The sequence below is a fragment of the Drosophila subpulchrella genome, unplaced genomic scaffold, assembly GCF_014743375.2.
Source record: "Drosophila subpulchrella strain 33 F10 #4 breed RU33 unplaced genomic scaffold, RU_Dsub_v1.1 Primary Assembly Seq57, whole genome shotgun sequence".
Lineage (NCBI taxonomy): Eukaryota > Metazoa > Arthropoda > Insecta > Diptera > Drosophilidae > Drosophila > Drosophila subpulchrella.
In genome coordinates this window covers 736,128-754,109 of record NW_023665694.1, presented here as the reverse complement: position 1 = coordinate 754,109, position 17,982 = coordinate 736,128, and the positions used below count along the sequence as shown (strand labels likewise).

Genomic DNA, 17,982 nt, shown 5'->3' with positions numbered 1-17,982 from the left:
AGTTTAGGGTAGGAATACAAAGGTAAAATCCTTTCAGATTTTATAGCGTTTAGTCTTGGGGCAAGAACAAGTCAGGATTTGGTCGACCTGTGCTATTTTATATCATTATACTTACATATTTGTTCCGGGGGAATGTCACCAATTGATATGGCAAGTTTTCGTTTTGCAGAAAATCGTTTTTCATCTGCTTTTATAGTAGAAAATGTGTCAATTGGAATGTTGATTTTATTAGTTGTACTGACGGCACCACTCTCTTTTACTGATACCTCCGTAACCGCACTCATGTTTTCGTGTTGTAGCTGAGACGATTCTTGTAGTAACCCCATACTTCTAGCCAATGCCGGTGACTTTTGTACAAACTTTTTAATACTTTGTTGCATAAGGCGAGTATCTTTAATATTAAGACGATTTATACATACCCGAACTTGGGATTTGCCACTTGAGGAAGTAGATGTTGATGTAGTTGTTGATGCAATATGGTTTTGTTGATGCTCAGAACAATATGCAAGACTATCTTTTTTAAATATAAGTGACTTTGTACTTCCTGGCAATTCCAGCACTTCCTTTTGCTCTTTTTTTGTAATATATTCTAGTGGAGAGTTTTGTATTTGAGTGGTTTCAGTTTCAGTCATAGGTTGGCTTTGTAAATACAAAATATTTGGAATATTTACAGATTCTAAACTAAAATTTGGCGACTCTAAGGCTCGTGGAAAAATATCAGAAATACTTTGAACGCATTGACGAACGTCTGTTGATGCTTGATTAAAATCATATTGTGAATTGAAATTGAGTTCTTGTGGGTTACTTAAATACTGTTCTTGTATTAAGGGCTGCTGTGCTGTTTTTTCTGATGGATTAGAATTTTTAACTTGACGATTTGGTGTCAAAATTTTATTCTGATTTCGATCTGCGTTTTTAATGTTTTTTATATTATTGTTTTCTGTTGACTTTCCCCTCATATTTAATTGTAAAAATTCTTCTGAAATTTCTCCTGTAGTCTTACTAAAATTGGAAATTGAATTTAGTTATTAGTTTGTATATCAACAGTTTACAATAATCCCCACCTGGTAAACTGGTTAATGCATGTCTGACGACATTGCTTCTGCAATAGACCTTCGTTTAAATTTGACATCTTGGATGTATTACATTCTGGTGATAGATAGGAATTGCTAGTATGTTGGTCAGGAGAGTCTGTAAATTGATTCAAGTTAATTCAATAAATGTAACTCAAGAATTTTTTTTCAACTTACTTATCTTTAATGAAGTGTTAAATACCGCTGGTCGAAAATTATAAATTCCCTGAAGTAACTCTGGACAAGAATCAATGTGAGCTTCTTGTTCTTTCATTAAGTAATGTGATTTTAACTCTCTAAAAAACGTATTGAAATTATTTTAGAATTTGCATAGATAAATTAACCATACTCACATATTGTCAGAGTTAGTTCTTTCAATGGCAGTAACCAATTGTCGAACGAGATTTTCATCACGGACAGAAAGTAAATTATTCGATTCGTTAGCCACCAAAGCGTGGAAGAGTAGAGACTTGTTTAAGGACGATGCACTCCGAAGCGAATCTGACACTGGTAACTCGCTAAGCACTTGGTTTTGAAATGAAAAAAGTTGTTTAATGTTTTTGATATGGAAAGGGTATAACTTACAATCAGAAGTGCTGGTTAAACCAGCTAAAGTTGTTACAGGTACGGTCGGGATATCACGGTCCCCCATCTTAAGTAACAGCCTCAGTCGAATAGAATCTAGTTATATTTGTTATGGTGATGTTTAAGACTGCAAAATACTACTTTTATGTTATATTCGTCATATAAAGTATCAGAATTATTATATTATATTAATTAAGATTTCTATTTTTACTACCTGGCCAAACAAATGAAAAACCAAATAGTTTTTATTCTGGGGAAAGCTAACAAAAACGTCTACTCGAGTCCTTATAAAAATTACCAAAATCATAATATTGTAGAGATCAAGTGTATATACATATATCGACACATACAAACGCACGACGTTACTTTTTGTGAAATGGAGTATGCCAACTATCCAGAACATCAGAACATTTTTTAAAATTGTATATTGTAAGCATGGAAACGAATGAAGCAACAGGAGTAATCGTTTGACCCTAGGCCTAGTATTCAACCCTCCAACTGATTATAAAGGTCAAGAATATAACCATTTATGGATCGAAAAACAGTATATAACGGTACCCAATTGGCATCTGGGTCCTTTTTATCCTCTTCAACTAACAAATCAATTGTTTTTTTCTAGTTGCAAAAAACTTGTACTTAACACTTGACATTTCCTTTCGGAAGGCTACTGGGTAAATATCCTTGCTAAAGACCTTCTTATCCCCAACTTAGATCAGTGCTTGTCATTATCCTATTTATTATTCAGGGCACCATTCACAAATGTTTGCATAAAACTGACGCTGATCCTGAAAATAAAATATTATTTTTCGCAGAGATAAAGGTATTTATATTTATATAACCATTTCTAATGTAATTTAAGGTACTAAATCGATTTTATGATACTAATTTAGCATTATACCACTTAAGATATAAGCGGACTAAGCCAAAAGGAAAAGCAACCAAATCGGTTAAGTTTTAACGAAATAGTTATTAAAAGCACAATTGTGCCAAGACTTTTGTGCAGCTAAATCCGTTTTTTTTTGTTGTTTAATTTTTAAAATTTAGTTTTAAGAGATAATTAATTGAAACAAAATTAATTTGATTGTTAAATATTCCCCTTATCCAAAATTATTTTTTTTTAATTTTCTAACACATTTATAAAGGTAGAAAAGCGCACTTGAAGTTCAAGATGCTAAGTGTGCCAACACTTAAGTTCGTCAGTGTACATATGTATGTATGTATATCTCGATTCTAACGGTGTTCTTAAAATAACCGCACCAAAATGTTATGTAGTGTTCGTCAAACTATTGACAGTTATCAACTATGATGGTTATTTTTTATAGAACTTTAGCTAAATGAATATTGTAACTTTTTGTGTAACCCATATTAAACTAAAAAATATTTTTTAAGCTTTTGGAGTACGAGCTTAGCACATTCAAATGTAGTTCGAAGTCATGTCCAATTTTATTTTGATTGGACACGAGTTTAGCACACTTTTTAGACTAGTTTGCATAGGAATGGAAATAGGGTCGAAAATGTCGCCTGCATTGTGTTTCAAATAAAAATATGTTCTGCATTAGTTCACTAAAATGTTACTCTCACATATGTATGTACGTACACTTTTGTCCAGAAATAAAAGGTATATTTGTAATATTCATAAGGCTATATAAAGAGATAGTTTTTCTTAATAAAATTTTATATTTAAAAAACTATCATTAGTAACCTAAATAAGGGTCGAACTTAGACCTCTTTCCGGCATTGTATATGTACATACATACATACATATATGTACGTATGTACAAAATACCATAATCGCACGGGTCTACGTATGTACATATATTCAGAGCTCCATGCCATTTCAAACATATGTACTTATAAACGTGTGTATGAATTTTAAGTTATTTAATCTCTGTAAATCATGCAGTAGTCCAACGAAACAAGAAATACAATTAAACAATAGAGTTTATACAAATTAACGTTCTATATAGTTTCAGTCAGTCTCTGCAAGTAATCATACATAATCAACGACCAATATATGTAAAACGTACTAGCTCAAATGTATATATTTTTTAGACAGCTACAAACATTGGCAATTATATTTTGTTCAACATTTCTAGCGAAATTTCTTGCTTATATTACTTATGAAGGGTGCCACAACATTCGCATATCGCTAAATTCTGGTATAATTTATATAAATGTACGCAAAAGTCTAGCACACCCGTATATTTTTTTTACATCTAACATTTTTTAATTTTGTTCACAATAAATAAATATTTAAGGTCAGATTAAATTTATATTACAAAAGTTTGAAATCTACAAACTTTCACTATTTAAGATAAGTTGAATACTCAAATGCAATTCATATGTTATATAAATAAGCAGTTGGCCTATACTCTAGTTATTTCGATTTATTTAAATTTAAAAATCGAGAGTTTTAAAATATGGCTGACCTGCAGATTGTTAACTACCAGCTGCTAAACAATGTTTGGTAAATACATTGCATGAAGATCAGCAGGATATTGTGATAACTTTAAGGTTGATATGGATTAGATACCTTATAACCTATTTCCAGAACGCAACAACTACCATTTATTTATGCGCTTGTTCCACGGGACTGATCTGCTCATGCATTAGAAGCTTAAGCCTAGTACTCACATCGACGAAAACCGGGAGCTAACCATAGGAGTGAGCGAGAGGCAAATACGCGGCTAACGCCTTTCGCCGGGTCTGTTTTTCAGCGCGGTACTCAGGTGAGCTAAGGAAATACCAGGAAAAATACCAGCTTTAGCGAGTGAATTTCGATGAACGTTGTTAGCCGCGGCCCAAGGAATAAGGAATTTGATCTTTGGCGATTTTCGTGCAAAGGCGATGTGGAAACTAAAAATTAAAAATGGAAGGAAAACCCCAAAATCGACTGCAGGAGGTCAGTGCAGATGAAATAGGACGCTTAATCCAAGCTGTTGCCCATTATTGTGGGACTTGACCGACAGGAAGCAGTACCACAACGGGTCAAATTCGCAGAATAGTTGAAGCGCTGGAGGAGATCCACTAGAGAATCCCAGTGGGAAGGAACATGGGACATCGCACGATCTCCGATGAGCTCCATTAAGGACTCCTCCTTCACCAGTTACTTGGCAGCTGGTGATGGAGCGGAGATAAAAGATGCGCCGGCTTCTATAGGGAGGAGGAAATAAGGTCGCCCGCTAAGGGACAGCTGGAGGAGCTATCACCGGCCATTATTGGCCAGCTCGTAGTTGGACTACAGATGGCGCGGGAAAGATGGCGGAGCATCCGTGGGACGAGAGGGAAGCCTTTAACTTCTAATTTACATACATAAAAACATTTAATTTAATAATTTAATTTATATTTATTTTAATTTCTTTATGCACCAGCAGACTCTTCTTTTTTAAATTGCTCCAATTGATTTGTTTTCCGTTCGACACCAAGCCCAGCTGCTTGATAGTAAGACCATGCCACATGCATGGCGGGTGAGCTTTGAAAACTTCGGTCACACTACAAAGAATAAGATTTTTCGACTAGTGAAACTCTAAGTCGATCTGAGTACTAGGCTATAGAAAGTAAGATCTGGCCAAAAGAATTTGGTTACGTTGTACTAATAGAAGTATCTTTTTGGCAGAACCGCCAGTAATACGATTTCCGACGACCTCTCCATTAGGACTCAGGACCCAGCTACTTGGCAGCTTAAGCGAAGGTGGAAGACCCGCGGGCTTCAATATGGAGGAGGAAAATAGGGCGCCCACTAAGGAACAGTTGGAGAAGCCATAGCCAGTCACTACCAGGATGCTAGGTTACTAGGTAACTACTAATTTTCATAAATAAAAACATTCGTTGAACATTCCATTTATTTTTAATTTAATTTCTTTGTGTATCAGCAGACTCTTCCTTTTTAAATTTCTCAAATTCATTTGTTTTCCGTTTGGCAACAAGCACAGCTGCTTGTCAGTAAGACCATGCAACATGCATTGTGGGTGAACTTTGAAAACTACATCTACTACTACTACAAAGAACAGGATTTTTCGACTAGTGAAACTCTTAGCCGATCTGAGTACTGGGCTTTAGAAGAGACAAATTTCTTAAAATAAATTTACTGGGATTTGTTTGGATAAGGCATGGTGAACGATAACTTTAAAATGTATAACTCAAATTACTTTAGCTAGCTGATTTTATGTTCGAAGCTATTAATATTAACTTTTAAATAGTTATAAAATTGTCGGCAATTAATTGTGTTTTTATTTTATTATACTAAACCAAGCTTGTACATTTTTTTAGTTTTATCATCTCCAGCAGTAACTTCTTCGAGTTTTTTTTCTATTCTGAGTGCTATCATATAGTTTTGTCTTAGTTTGAAGTAGCTGCGTATATTTTGATCGCAACGGACTACTTAAGACTCTAATATATTATTTTTTTGTTATTATTTGTTTGCAGCACTAAATTGGCAGCAATAAGCTTTTTACTACCTAGAGCCTAGTACTCACATCGACGAAAACCGCGAGCTAGCCATAGGAGTGAGCGAGAGGCAAACAGGCGGCTAAAGCTTTTCGTCGGGTCTGTTTTTCAGCGCGGTACTCAGATGAGCTAAGGAAATACCAGAAAAATACCAGATTTCGGGAGTGAATTTTCGATGAACGCTGTTAGCCGCTGCCCAAAGAATAAGAAATTTAATCTTTGGCGGGGTTCGTGCAGATGCGGTGGGGAACTTAAAAATTGTAAATGGAAGAAAAACCCCAAAAACGGTTAAAGGAGGTCAGTGCAGATGAAAATGGACGCCTAATCCAAGCTGTTGCCCACTATTGTGGGACTTGACCCACAGGAAGCAATACCACGACAGGGCAAATCGGCAGAATCCCAGTGGGAAGGAACATGCCGAGTGGGACTTTGCTCTCTACATGGACATCCTGCCGAGCGTGTCCTCGCAATGAAAGTAAGACCTGGCCAAAATAATTTGGTTGCGTTGTACTAATATAATAGAAGGATCTTTTTAGCAGAACCACCAGTAATATGATCTCCGAAGTCCTCTCCATTAGGACTCCGTACACCACCACCACCAGCTACTTGGCAGCTTACGCTGTGCTGGAGGACGCGGTGGCTTCTATAGAGAGGAGGAAAATAGGGCGCCCGCTAAGGAACAGTTGGAGAAGCCATGGCCAGGATGGTGGGCGACTTCCTGCAGCACTAGCGGATCAAGCCCGTTCCCAATCCGGCTCCCACTTCCTTAAGGTCCAATATGCCCATTGGGACTCGGAGCTGGACTGCGGTAGCGCGGGAAAGATGGCGAAGCATTCGTGGGACGTTAAGGAAGCTTTAAACTACAAATATACATAGATAAAAACATTCGTTGAACATTCCATTTATTTTTATTTTACTTTCTTTGTGTACCAGCAGACTCCTCCTTTTTAAATTTCTCCAACTGATTTGTTTTCCGTTTGGCAACAAGCCCAGCCGCTTGACAGTAAGACCATGCTACATGCATTGCGCGTAAGCTTTGAAAACTTCGGTCACACTACAAAGAATAAGATTTTTCGACTAGTGAAACTCTTAGCCGATCTGAGTACTAGGCTTAGGTCAATAAACAAAATTTTTCGTTTTATAACCTATTTACACAGATTGGGTTTCCGCACCAGCGACCAAATTCCGCATCATCGACTTTTTCTTCCATAAGAATTAAACGTGCTAGGAAGAGACGGTAAGAAGTCGCTACAACTCGCTTTAGCAGAAAAGTGTCCGCACACGAAAATCAATTCAGTATTCGTTTCGGTATTTTTTTGAGAAGGAAATGAAATTGAACGGCTATTGCGCAGTTATCAGGAAACTGTTGTTGGTGCTGGCCCAAGAAGCCTTCCACCGCCTCACAACCCAGCAATTGATCTTATCTTGAAAATAAATACTGCTATGCTCTTTTGTAAGGAAATGAGCAAACTCCAGCTTATGTCCTTCTTGAAAAGACCTAGCCCCTGTTGCACCAAAACTTGTGTTATGCATCTAAAGTAGAAGCCCTGTAAAGTAGTTCACCTCCCAAAATTGTTGCTTTAAAAGTGGATATAGACCAACAACCATATACGAGGGGGGTGTTATAAATGTCCAAGTGATTCTAACTTGTGAAAATTCTCGTGGCGTCACTGTTGGGCCACAGTAGTCACTATTTATTTCACTACGCTTGCCTTAATTGAAATCTCATCCTTGATCAATTTGGTTATAGTAATAAAATAAAAATTTTGCGCTGAAAACATTTCAAATGCTACCGCTCAAATTGTATTTAGTTTGGTTTTTTCTCGCAGCAACTGAATTGGCACGTCCTCTCCCTTCGGATACGTTTTACCTATGGCAATCAGTTGTTCCCCTTCAGTTCCAAAAAAAAGTTTCACTTGTGATTCACCTTGTGAATCCCGTGGGACATGTCCTCTTGCACAAGTGAAGAACAAGTGACACTCCATATAGAAAATTGTATGGGATGTCTGCACTTTCACAAGTGAAAATTCAAAGGAAAATTTTTCGAAGTCCCACGGGATTTCACTTGTTCCTTATACTCATTTGTCGTATGGCCTGTCACGTGCCAGTGACACGTCCCAAGTGAAATGACTTGTGAAAATCAGATTTTTTCCAATGAGTTTTCACTTATGAAATCACATGCAAGTGACACGTTCCAAGTGAAATCACTTGTGAAAATCAGAATTTTTCAAATGAGTTTTAACTTATGAAAATATAGAATTTAAAATAGATAAGTCTTTATTTACATTTAAATTCAGTTTAATAAGGTCGTATTATTCAGATTTTCAGTTAAGGGACAATTATTGTTAGTATTTCTGTTTTTTGATTTGTTAGTTTGTTTTTCACGTTCTTCATCGCCTTTCCTAAACATTTGTCCGGGTCCTCGGTCATCGGCCAACGCTCCTGAAAAAATGTATGGGCATGTGATTAAAAAATGCGTTTTACTTGTTTATTTGTATATTTACCTTTTGGAGCTGTGTATAAACCCTTTGCGTGATTTTTTCTGGCACAAAACATTTATCACCCACTTTCGGCTAACGGAACCCATTGAATACCTTCAAAATGTACGTACTTTAAACTAAGATCAATGCACAGCATCTTAAACTTAATGTAGCACTTACCTGACTTTATTATATTATCTTAAAGAAACGATTGAAGTAACTCTGCTGCGTACAATTAAAATGGATGCTTCCCTTTCAATCACTCAAACAGAATGCACCAAGTCTTCTTCTCACCCCATTTCTTGATTTCTTTTTTTTTCTCTTCACTGTTGGCGCGTGCCACTGCACTTATACCCTTTCTAAAGCGAAAAATATCGGACTGCATAATTTTTGCTTCTTGAGTAAAAAATACAATATGAATTTTATAAACATGTTAATACTAAAATGTTTTAAATATTTAAAGTAATTTTAACGGACTAAATTTCTATAACTAAGCTAAAAAATTATATTGTAATAAAAATGTATAATAAGTAAACATAACATTATAAGTAAATTCAATTTACTTAATTTTACTATAATCAAATAATTTAATTTTATAAAACAATATTAGTTGTTTTTTTTCGATATACAATAATGGTCCTAAAATATTAGGGCATTCACATGTCGCTGCTCTACGAAAATTTTTCCGCCGAAATATTAGTCGCTAGCCGGACCGGCCAAACTTTTCTCTGCGAGCGCGGAGTGCAGGCAGATTATACGACAAGAAAGAGAGGGAAATCTCCGAATATCTGCCTCTCTTTATTGCACGACCGTTTTCGGAGGCAGTCTTCTACGCTGCGCCGACTTCTCTGCTGACGTCAACAGCGGCAAAGGCACAAAAAAAAAAAACAAAAAAGGTTTTTGTTTGCGTCCCTACTGCAGAATTGAAGGGTCGCTTCAGCGCTTCTCTATGTGAACAGGAATCCGATTTAATTTGCAACCTCGATATTTAGGCGGGTGTGCGCAGAGGGTATAAAGCGGATCCGCTGGCCTCTATAGGGAGGTGGAAAATTCCGCCCGCTAAGGAATAGCTGGAGGAGCCATTGCCAGGATGCTGCGTTACATCCTGCAGCATTAGCGGAACAACCAATTCGCCTCTCACTCCCTCAAGTCCAATGTGGGAATATTGGGAATCGGGAATGGACTCTAGATGGCGAGGAAAGGGTGGCGAAGAATTCGCAGGACGAGGATGAAGCTGTAACGAACTGATTTTGTATGTCTGCTCGCTACGAGATTCGTGCGGCTAGCTCAGAAGATTGTGTGTTCGTCCCACCAAATTTATATGACGTGACTGCCCCGTAGATCAGTGAGAAAACAATGGGTTCTAATGGCAACAGTGGGATTTATTCTCGTGGTATTGGTACAGCGGGTGTGCGGCTATGCTGGCTTCTGTATCTCCTCGTTCTGGTTCCTCTGGCTGCTGGTGCTCCTCCTTCTGGTTTGTCGACGCGTTGACTCGGCTTCCGCTTGGCTCCTGGGTCTCGGGACGCTCGTAGTGGCCGCCTCTGCACACTCGCCGACGCGCTGCCTCGGGGTCGCTTGTTGCGCCTTAGACTCGCAGAGGGTTCGGCCTTGTGGGCCGAGAACCACCGTTCTCAGACTAGGGTGAACAAGCCTTGCTCTCCAGGCCGACGCCTTTCGAGGCAATACCTGTCCCTTGCTCTGTCCCGGACGGTCCCGCTAGGTTCTTGCTCAGATCGCGCTGACAGTCCAGGCTGTCGCCAGGAGGCTGCCTAGCAGTTCACTTCGCTTTACGCCTAGCGCAGACGAACGTTCCACCCGACTTCACCCTACTGCTTGACGTCCGTGACGCGCCTGCGCTCCCCAGTGAGCTCCGCGCGGCGATGATAACGTGGCTGCCGGAGATGTCTGCTGGCGTCGCTGCCGATGTCTTCTGCGCTGTCTCCTGACCAGTAGCTTGTCGTTCTGGCACTCGGGGAGTTGGGCGGTTGCTGTTCAGGAACTTCGCCGGTAATCGCAGGGCTCTCCAGGCGCTCGCCTCTTGAAACCGCAAATCGATCTACCGCTCGTCCGTCACGCCAGGTCCTGCTTGGTCGGGCAAGGTACGCTGGGTCTCAGACAACTTTCCTCCCCAAACTGACGGTTCCTCGTCGTAGGACTCTTCCGCTCGTCTCTGACAGACCCGCCGGGCGACTCGCCTGGGTGTGGTCGTGACAAAGTTGGAAAACGAACGCCTTGACTTAGCCGTGTGATGCCTTCCGGAACTCAGCCACTTGTGTCTCAATTCGGAGATTCCTGATGTCCCAATCCCGAACGTCTCGACGTGGCGATCTTGCTCCTTGTGTGCTTCCCACGGCGCTGCTTCCGACGACTCGCTTGGTTGTAGCTCCCTCGTAGATTACTTGCTTGTCTGGCTGTTCACTTGGTACTTTAACTGATCTTGAAGGCTTGACTCCTCGTGATCGACTGATCCAGCTGCCAGCGCTCTGCGGCCTTATATATGGCTTCCGGGAACCGTTATTCCCCTTTTGCGCACGGCACGCTGGATCTCTCCACTCCGGGTCCAAAGTCCGCGCCTCCTGGTTGACCCACTTGTCCTTCACGTACCGCTCCAATCGATGTTCCGCCCACTGCTGCCGTCCCGCTGATTCACATGATGTTTGTGGCACGCCTGTGTGCCACTCCACTGCCGAGATGTGGCACTTCTTCTCCCGGTCCAAAGTTCACGGGAGAGTCCAAAGTCCGGTGCAGTTCCGTTATCCGCTTTTGCACACGGCACTCTTGCTCTGCCCGCCAAGTCTCCATTCTCTCTTGATCTCCATCCTTGGTCTCCAATCTCTCTCGCTCTCCTTCGTTGGTCTCCAAACTCTCTCGCTCTCCTTCGCTGGTCTCCAAACTCTCTCGCTCTCCTTCGCTGGTCTCCAAACTCTCTCGATCTCCTCGCCGCGCCGTTACTACGCGAATTCGCCGCGTATCTGGTAAGCGGCCGGCCATCTGCTGCTGCTTCTATTTGTGGGGAGTTATTCAACTCCTCACATTCCCCCCTTACTTCGGGAAACATTTAAGACTGGTTCCTACTCTCCGGCGTTTCCTTGCTTATCCTAGCCTTTGAGTCCTTGTGATTCCCGCGGCGCTCCCTCGTTGCTCCCTCGATGCTCCCTCGATGCTCCCTCGACGCTTTTAACTCCCTTGAGTTTCTACAGCGGGGGTCATCCTCCTCGTAGCAACTTTAAATCTCCCGCGCCGATATTTCCTGTGTTCCCACTGGGACATCGATACTCCTGGGCTATCGATCCCCAGCTCGCTGCTCATTGCTGCGTTTCCTTCCTTTTATCGCTTCCTCCGCCTGGTCACACCATTCGTGCGTGATCGATGTGCGTTATCGATATCGACGGTGCGGCGTTGCCACCTGCTCGTTGCGATATTTTCACCTTGGGCCGATATTACCATTTGACGTGTACCCATCGATCGCACTTTCATCTAATGCTAATCGATCGCCTATCGAGGCGCCCCCTTCCCTGGCTCGTGGTGATTTTGCAATTTTCATGGGTAAGTTCCTTTTACATTTCCTCTACTCCTTCTCATCTTATCCTTCTCTCTCCTTTCGTCCTCTCTCGCCCTTCACTCGTCCTCTATCGGCTGCATCGGACTCCATATTGGCAGCTCTCGAGAGCGGGTGCGGAGAGGACTTCGCATTCACCTTGCAACCGGGACAGCAGGTAAGTAGTTGGCGTTCATTTCTTCTTCCTGGACTAAGACCATTCGCCTTACAGGTTGCTGGAGTCGCCCATGTATGCCCCGTTCTTCTTCCAGCCACCCCAACCAAACTTTGGCCCCGCACCACTTCTCTTGTTGTTTTGTGTGGAAAAACCCTTGGTTGTTTTTTTGTGATTTTTTTTTTTTTTATTTATTTACTGTGCGAAGACTCGGATACCCGCGACTCCGAGCCTCACCCGGTACCTCCTCCCGCCTTCGCAGACCAGGACGCACCGCCTGCCGCCCTTCCGCCGTGCCGTCGCGACCGCGGGTGCTTCCTCGATGCCCACCGGCCACTCGCTCCTGGCGACCTCGCGCCAACCGCCTTCCTCCGGGGCCGAAACTTGCCGCATGAACTGCGGCCGCGGGCGCGTCGATCCGGGGTCCGAGTCTTGCCGCTGCAACGTCGGTCTCGGGATGGCCGGTGGCTCGGGCCACACCCACGGTCCTTTCTCCGGCGACTCCGCCTCCCCCGTCGCTGCCGTCGTCGCCGGTGTTGGTGGGCCCGTACTTGGCGTCGGCGGGACCCACGCATCCCGTTGGCTCCTCGTCCGGGGTTCCCGAGGGTTCAACTTAGGTACCCCCTCCTCCCATATCCTGGGCACCTCCTTCGCCGATTCCGTCGCGGGCCCCTCGGGCCACGTCCACGTCACCGTCTGCTGCCGCCACCGCATGCCCTCGGCCTCGAACGCCCGTGTGCTGTGGCTCACGTGCGCGGCTGGCACCTCCGTCCGCACCACCGATGGCTCCTCCGCCCTCGCCTGGTGGACGTCCTCCTCCTGCGGTGGCGGCATCGGCTGCGCGGTCGACTCCTCGCTCTGCGCCTGCTCCTCCGGTCGTCGTGGCTCCGTGTAACGCGGCGTGGGTGGCCGGGCCGGCCTCCACGGCGGCGTGGCCGACGGTGCTCCATCGTCGCCGTCTCGAGCGCCGTCCGTGAGCCACTCTCCCTCGTAGCGGGGAGTGGGTGGCACCTCGGGTAACCACCGCGGCGGGGATGGCGCGCGTGGTTCGTCCTCGTCCTCTTCCCTCGGACTGGGATCCTCGGCCGCGTACCTGGGGGTGAGTGGTACCTCCCACGCGTCCTCCACCGGTGCCTCCCACAGACGTCGCTCTTCCTCCTCCGCCTCTCGCAAGCGGGCATGCCACCGCGCCGCCGCCGCCTCGTGATCCTGCCGCAGCCGCGCCTGCCGTCTCGCCTCCTCCTCCGTCGAGCGTTCCTGCTCCTCGACCGACGGCTCCCGGTCTCGGAACCGCTTCTGGGACTCCTCGGTGGCCCGACAGACCGCCTCCGCGTGGCTCCTCGGGAGCTCCTCTCCTCCGACGTCCGTCGTCCCGCGCGGTATCCGACCACCCACCGCCGCCTTCCGGAGTCGCCACTTCCTTTCCTCGACGGCGGGATCGCCGATCACCTCCACGTCGCTGTCGGAGCTCACCACTGGTTCCGGCGCGGAGTCCTCGTCTCGGGTCCGCTTCAGGGCCCGCCGCGAAGCTCGGGTAGGCCGGGTCTCCGACCATCCTTGCCCCGGGCGAGGTTCCTGGAGGGCCGCCATCCTCCTGCGTGCCTCGGCTCTAGTAACGCGTGCGCTCATGATGGTGTTCTGAATTTTTGTGCTCGACCGTCGCCAGGCACCCCATACATGAAACCTCGGTTGCGTGCCTTCCTTTTGCCCGATACCGTTATGTCCTTTCTTTGGGGCGCTCGCTCTCTTACGGTACAGCTCTCTTTGCTGTACCGTCTTCCTCCTTTCTTCGTAAACCACATGTTGTATTCCCTCAGATCACCGTGGCACTCCGGATGCTGCGGTGCGTTCTACCTCCCGGTTCCGTAATTAACTTGATCGCCTTTGGTGAGTGTTCTTGGAAGTTGTCCTTGGGCCTATACCTTGCTTCGGGGCGTTCCTGGTTGGTATCTTTGGTGTCCTTGTGTTATTATTGGGGTATCCTTGAGGTGTCTTTCGAGTCCTACTGGGGTATCCTTAGGTATCGTTGGGCTATCCCTAGGGTATCCCTAGGGTGTCCTTTGGGTATCCTTTGGGCACACTTAGAGCATCCTTCGGGTGTCCTTTGAGTATCCTTCGGGTATAGTTTGGGCACACTTAGGGTATCCTTCGGGTACAGTTTGGGCACACTTAGGGTATCCTTCGGGTACAGTTTGGGCACACTTAGGGTATCCTTCGGGTATCCTTTGGGTATTCTTTGGGTACACTTAGGGCATCCTTCGGGTGTCCTTTGGGTATCCTTCGGGTATAATTTGAGCACACTTAGGGTATCCTTCGGGTGTCCTTTGGATACGTGATATGCTTTCGCTACTATTTTGTCGACCTTGTCCGTTTCCTTCCCGCTTGGCCTAAACCCGGATGACTCTGGCAACTGCCCGACGCTGAATCCTGCTGCCTTGCTGTTGGATCCCTACATGTTACCTGTATCCTTGTGCCGTTTTGTAAGTGTCCCTCCCGCCTGGCGTGATCGCGGATGACTCTGGCAACTGCCCGACGCTGAATCCTGCTGCCTTGCGGGTGGATCCCTTATCGTTACTCGTGTCTTTGTGTCGTCCTCGTAAGTGACCTTTCCGCCTGGCGTAATCTCGGATGACTCTGGCAACTGCCCGACGCTGAATCCTGTTGCCTTGCGGTCGGGATCACCATCCATCCTTATCCACGTCCTTGTGACCTATCCTTGTAATTGTCCTTTCTGCGTGGCGTGTGGATGACTCTCGCTTAGGCCTGACGCATAATCCTGTCGCCTCGTTGATTGGATCAATGTGAATTCCTTACCCATGTCCTTGCGACCTATCCTTATGGTTGATCTTTCTGCGTGGCTTGTGGATGACTCTCGCTTAGGCCTGACGCATAATCCTGTAGCTTCGCAGTCTGGATCAACGTGAAATCCTTATCCATGTCCATGTGCTGTCCTGATTGTCCTTTCCGTGTGGCGTATGGATGACTCTCGCTTCGGCCTGACGCCTAATCCTGTCGCCTCGTACCTGACGTTTCTGCTGTCTGCTCGTTTTGTTGTTGCTTGAGCTCGCCAACGTGAACCGTCCTTTCTTTCTTTGACTGTGTGTGGCGAATTTTGCAGATCACTGGAGAGACGAAATCTACCACCTGGTAAGGGCCATCGTACCTCGGGGCTAGTTTTGCAGCGAATCCTTCAGCCGCTTTGGACAGGTGATGTTCCTTGGCCCACACTATGTCGCCCACCGCTGGTGACCATTGTCTCCTTCTCAGATTATAGTGTCTGGCTTGGTCCTGGGACGCCTTTTCCATATTTCGCCGCACGATCTCGAATACCTCTCTTAGTTTGTTGGCATTTTCCTCAGGGGTCTCCGTAGCTCGTCCAGTTCCTAGGGTTTCCTTATCGTATAGGCTGTTGGGTAGACGTGGTTCCCTTCCCTGGGTAAGAAACGCCGGTGTATGGCCGGTGGATTCCGATGTGCTCGTGTTCACTGCTAGCATAATCTCCGGCCACTTCTCGTCCCAGTTTCTCTGGTCCTGCCCTGCGAACTGCGCAATCATGGTCTTGACCGTTCTGTTTGCTCGTTCGGTCGGATTCTCTTGTGGTGTGTATGGCGCGGTGAATTGTTGACTGATACCCATCTCAGCCAGGAAATTTTTAAATATGCGGCTTGCAAACTGTACTCCGTTGTCCGTTATGACCACCTTCGGGACCCCGTACCTTGCGATTATGCGCTCCCTAAACGCCTTCTTGAGCGACTCTGCTGTCGCACTGCGTAGGGGCACCAGTTCCGTCCATTTCGAAAACCTGTCAATCATGACCAGCAGCATTTGGTTCCCGTGCTTAGATCTTGGTAGGGGTCCAACGAAGTCTGCACATACCGTGGCCCATGGTTCCTCCGGCACTTGGGTCAACATCTTCCCGGCAGCCTGCATCTGATTGGGCTTAAACCGCATGCAAATCTCGCATTTTCGTACGTGGGCTCGGGCGTCTCTATGCATGCCTGGCCAGTAGTATCGGGCTGCCAATCGTGCAATTGTCCTTCGGCTTCCTACGTGTCCCGCGGACGGTGCGTCGTGGTTTTCCCTCAACACTGTTTCTCGTAGCGACTTCGGGACGCACATCTTCCATGACGCGACGTCTTCACTGCCTGCTCGGTGAGGTATGTTTCTGTACAGTGTCTCACCATCCATGACATAGTCCGGGTACTTCTGCGGTTGGGTCCTTATCTTTTCGCCCATGTCCTTGACCCAGCTGCACTCTCCTGAGGTTATTGTTGCCGATGCCTCTTTTACTCCTCGTAGCGTCTCTGGTAGTGGTTGTCTTGATAATGCGTCAGCCACCACGTTTAGCTGGCCCTTTCTGTACGCTATCTCAAAGTCGTACTGTTGTAGCTCCAGGGCCCATCTGGCGATCCTTCCTGAAGGGCTTTCGATGCTGTTGAGCCACTTCAGGGCCATGTGGTCGGTTACTACCTTAAAGTGGTAACCTTCCAGATATGGCCTGAGCTTCCGGATCGCCCAGACGATGGCCAAGCACTCCTTCTCCGTTGTCGAGTAGTTCTTTTCCGCGCCGTTCAGTGTTCGGCTCGAGTAGGAGATTACTCTTTCGCCCTTTTCGGTGTCCTGGGTCAGTATCGCTCCGATGCCGTAGTCGCTGGCGTCTGTTTGCAGGATAAAAGTTCTACTGAAGTCCGGACATGCTAGCACTGGATCTGCCACGAGTCTTGCCTTAACCTCCTCAAACGCCATCTGGTGCTCTGGTGTCCACTCCCACTTACTGCCTTTGCGCAGCAGGTCGTTCAGGGGTTTGACGATTCTGGAAAAATCTGGTACAAATCGGCGGTACCACGACGCTACTCCTAGGTATTGCCGGAGCTCTTTGACAGTCGATGGCGGTTCTAGTTCGGCGATGGCGGCTACTTTCTCTGGATCTGTTCCTATTCCCTCGCTAGTCACTCGATGACCCAGGTACAGCAGCTCCTTTTTGAAGAATTGGCATTTTTCTGGATTCAGCCTAAGATTTGCCTCCTTTAGACGCCGGAACACTTCCCTCAGGTTTCTTTTGTGTTCTTCCAGCGTGCGACCGATCACTATTATGTCATCCTGGTAAGCGAATGCGTGAGGTGACATCTCGGGGCCAATTACTTGGTCCAAGACTCGCTGAAACGTTGCCGACGCCGAGTGAAGTCCGAACGGCATTACCCTCCACTGAAACAGACCTTTGCCTGGTACCGTAAATGCTGTGTATTGCCTGCTACTTTCTTCCAGTGGGATCTGCCAGTATCCATCCTTCAGGTCCAAACTGCTGATGTACCGCGCTTCTCTTAGTTGATCTAGGATGTAGTTTATGCGGGGCATTGGGTAGGCATCCTTCACTGACTTCGCGTTGATCTGCCTGAAGTCGACACACAGTCTCCACTTGCCTGTCTTCTTTTTCACCATCACGATGGGGGAGCTGTATGGGCTCTTTGAATGCTCTATGAACCCCATTTGGAGAAGCTCGTCCACCTTTGCGTTGATTTCCCCTTGAATTTTTGGGTTCTTCGGGTAGTATCTCTGCTTGATTGGCTTGTCGTCCTTCATTTTGATCTGGTGTTCTGCCATATTCGATGTTCCCGACATTGTGCTGAAGTCTGCCAGCTCTGTTTCAAGGAACGCTGTAGTATCGTCCAACTCGTTTACTTG

The 17,982-nt window shown here is 45.7% G+C and overlaps 1 protein-coding gene across 9 annotated transcripts in view; it reads right to left on the bottom strand.

Annotated features, from left to right (window-relative positions):
- The window catches only part of LOC119562545 (nipped-B protein), a 265,532-nt gene extending 261,365 nt beyond the window's left edge, over positions 1-4,167 (bottom strand). For 6 of the 9 annotated variants that reach the window (XM_037875745.1, XM_037875741.1, XM_037875740.1 and 3 more), the window contains exons 1-6: positions 4,088-4,167; positions 1,659-1,785; positions 1,427-1,598; positions 1,251-1,369; positions 1,065-1,191; positions 116-1,002 (exon numbers count right to left, since the gene is read on the bottom strand). In XM_037875745.1, coding sequence (XP_037731673.1) covers positions 116-1,002; positions 1,065-1,191; positions 1,251-1,369; positions 1,427-1,598; positions 1,659-1,725 — 1,372 coding nt within the window. In that variant the 5' untranslated portion in view covers positions 1,726-1,785; positions 4,088-4,167. Of the gene's footprint in view, positions 1-115; positions 1,003-1,064; positions 1,192-1,250; positions 1,370-1,426; positions 1,599-1,658; positions 1,796-4,087 lie in introns of those variants that run through there. The other 3 variants (XM_037875743.1, XM_037875746.1, XM_037875742.1) reach the window with 3 other exon arrangements.
- Positions 4,168-17,982: the final 13,815 nt, after the last annotated feature.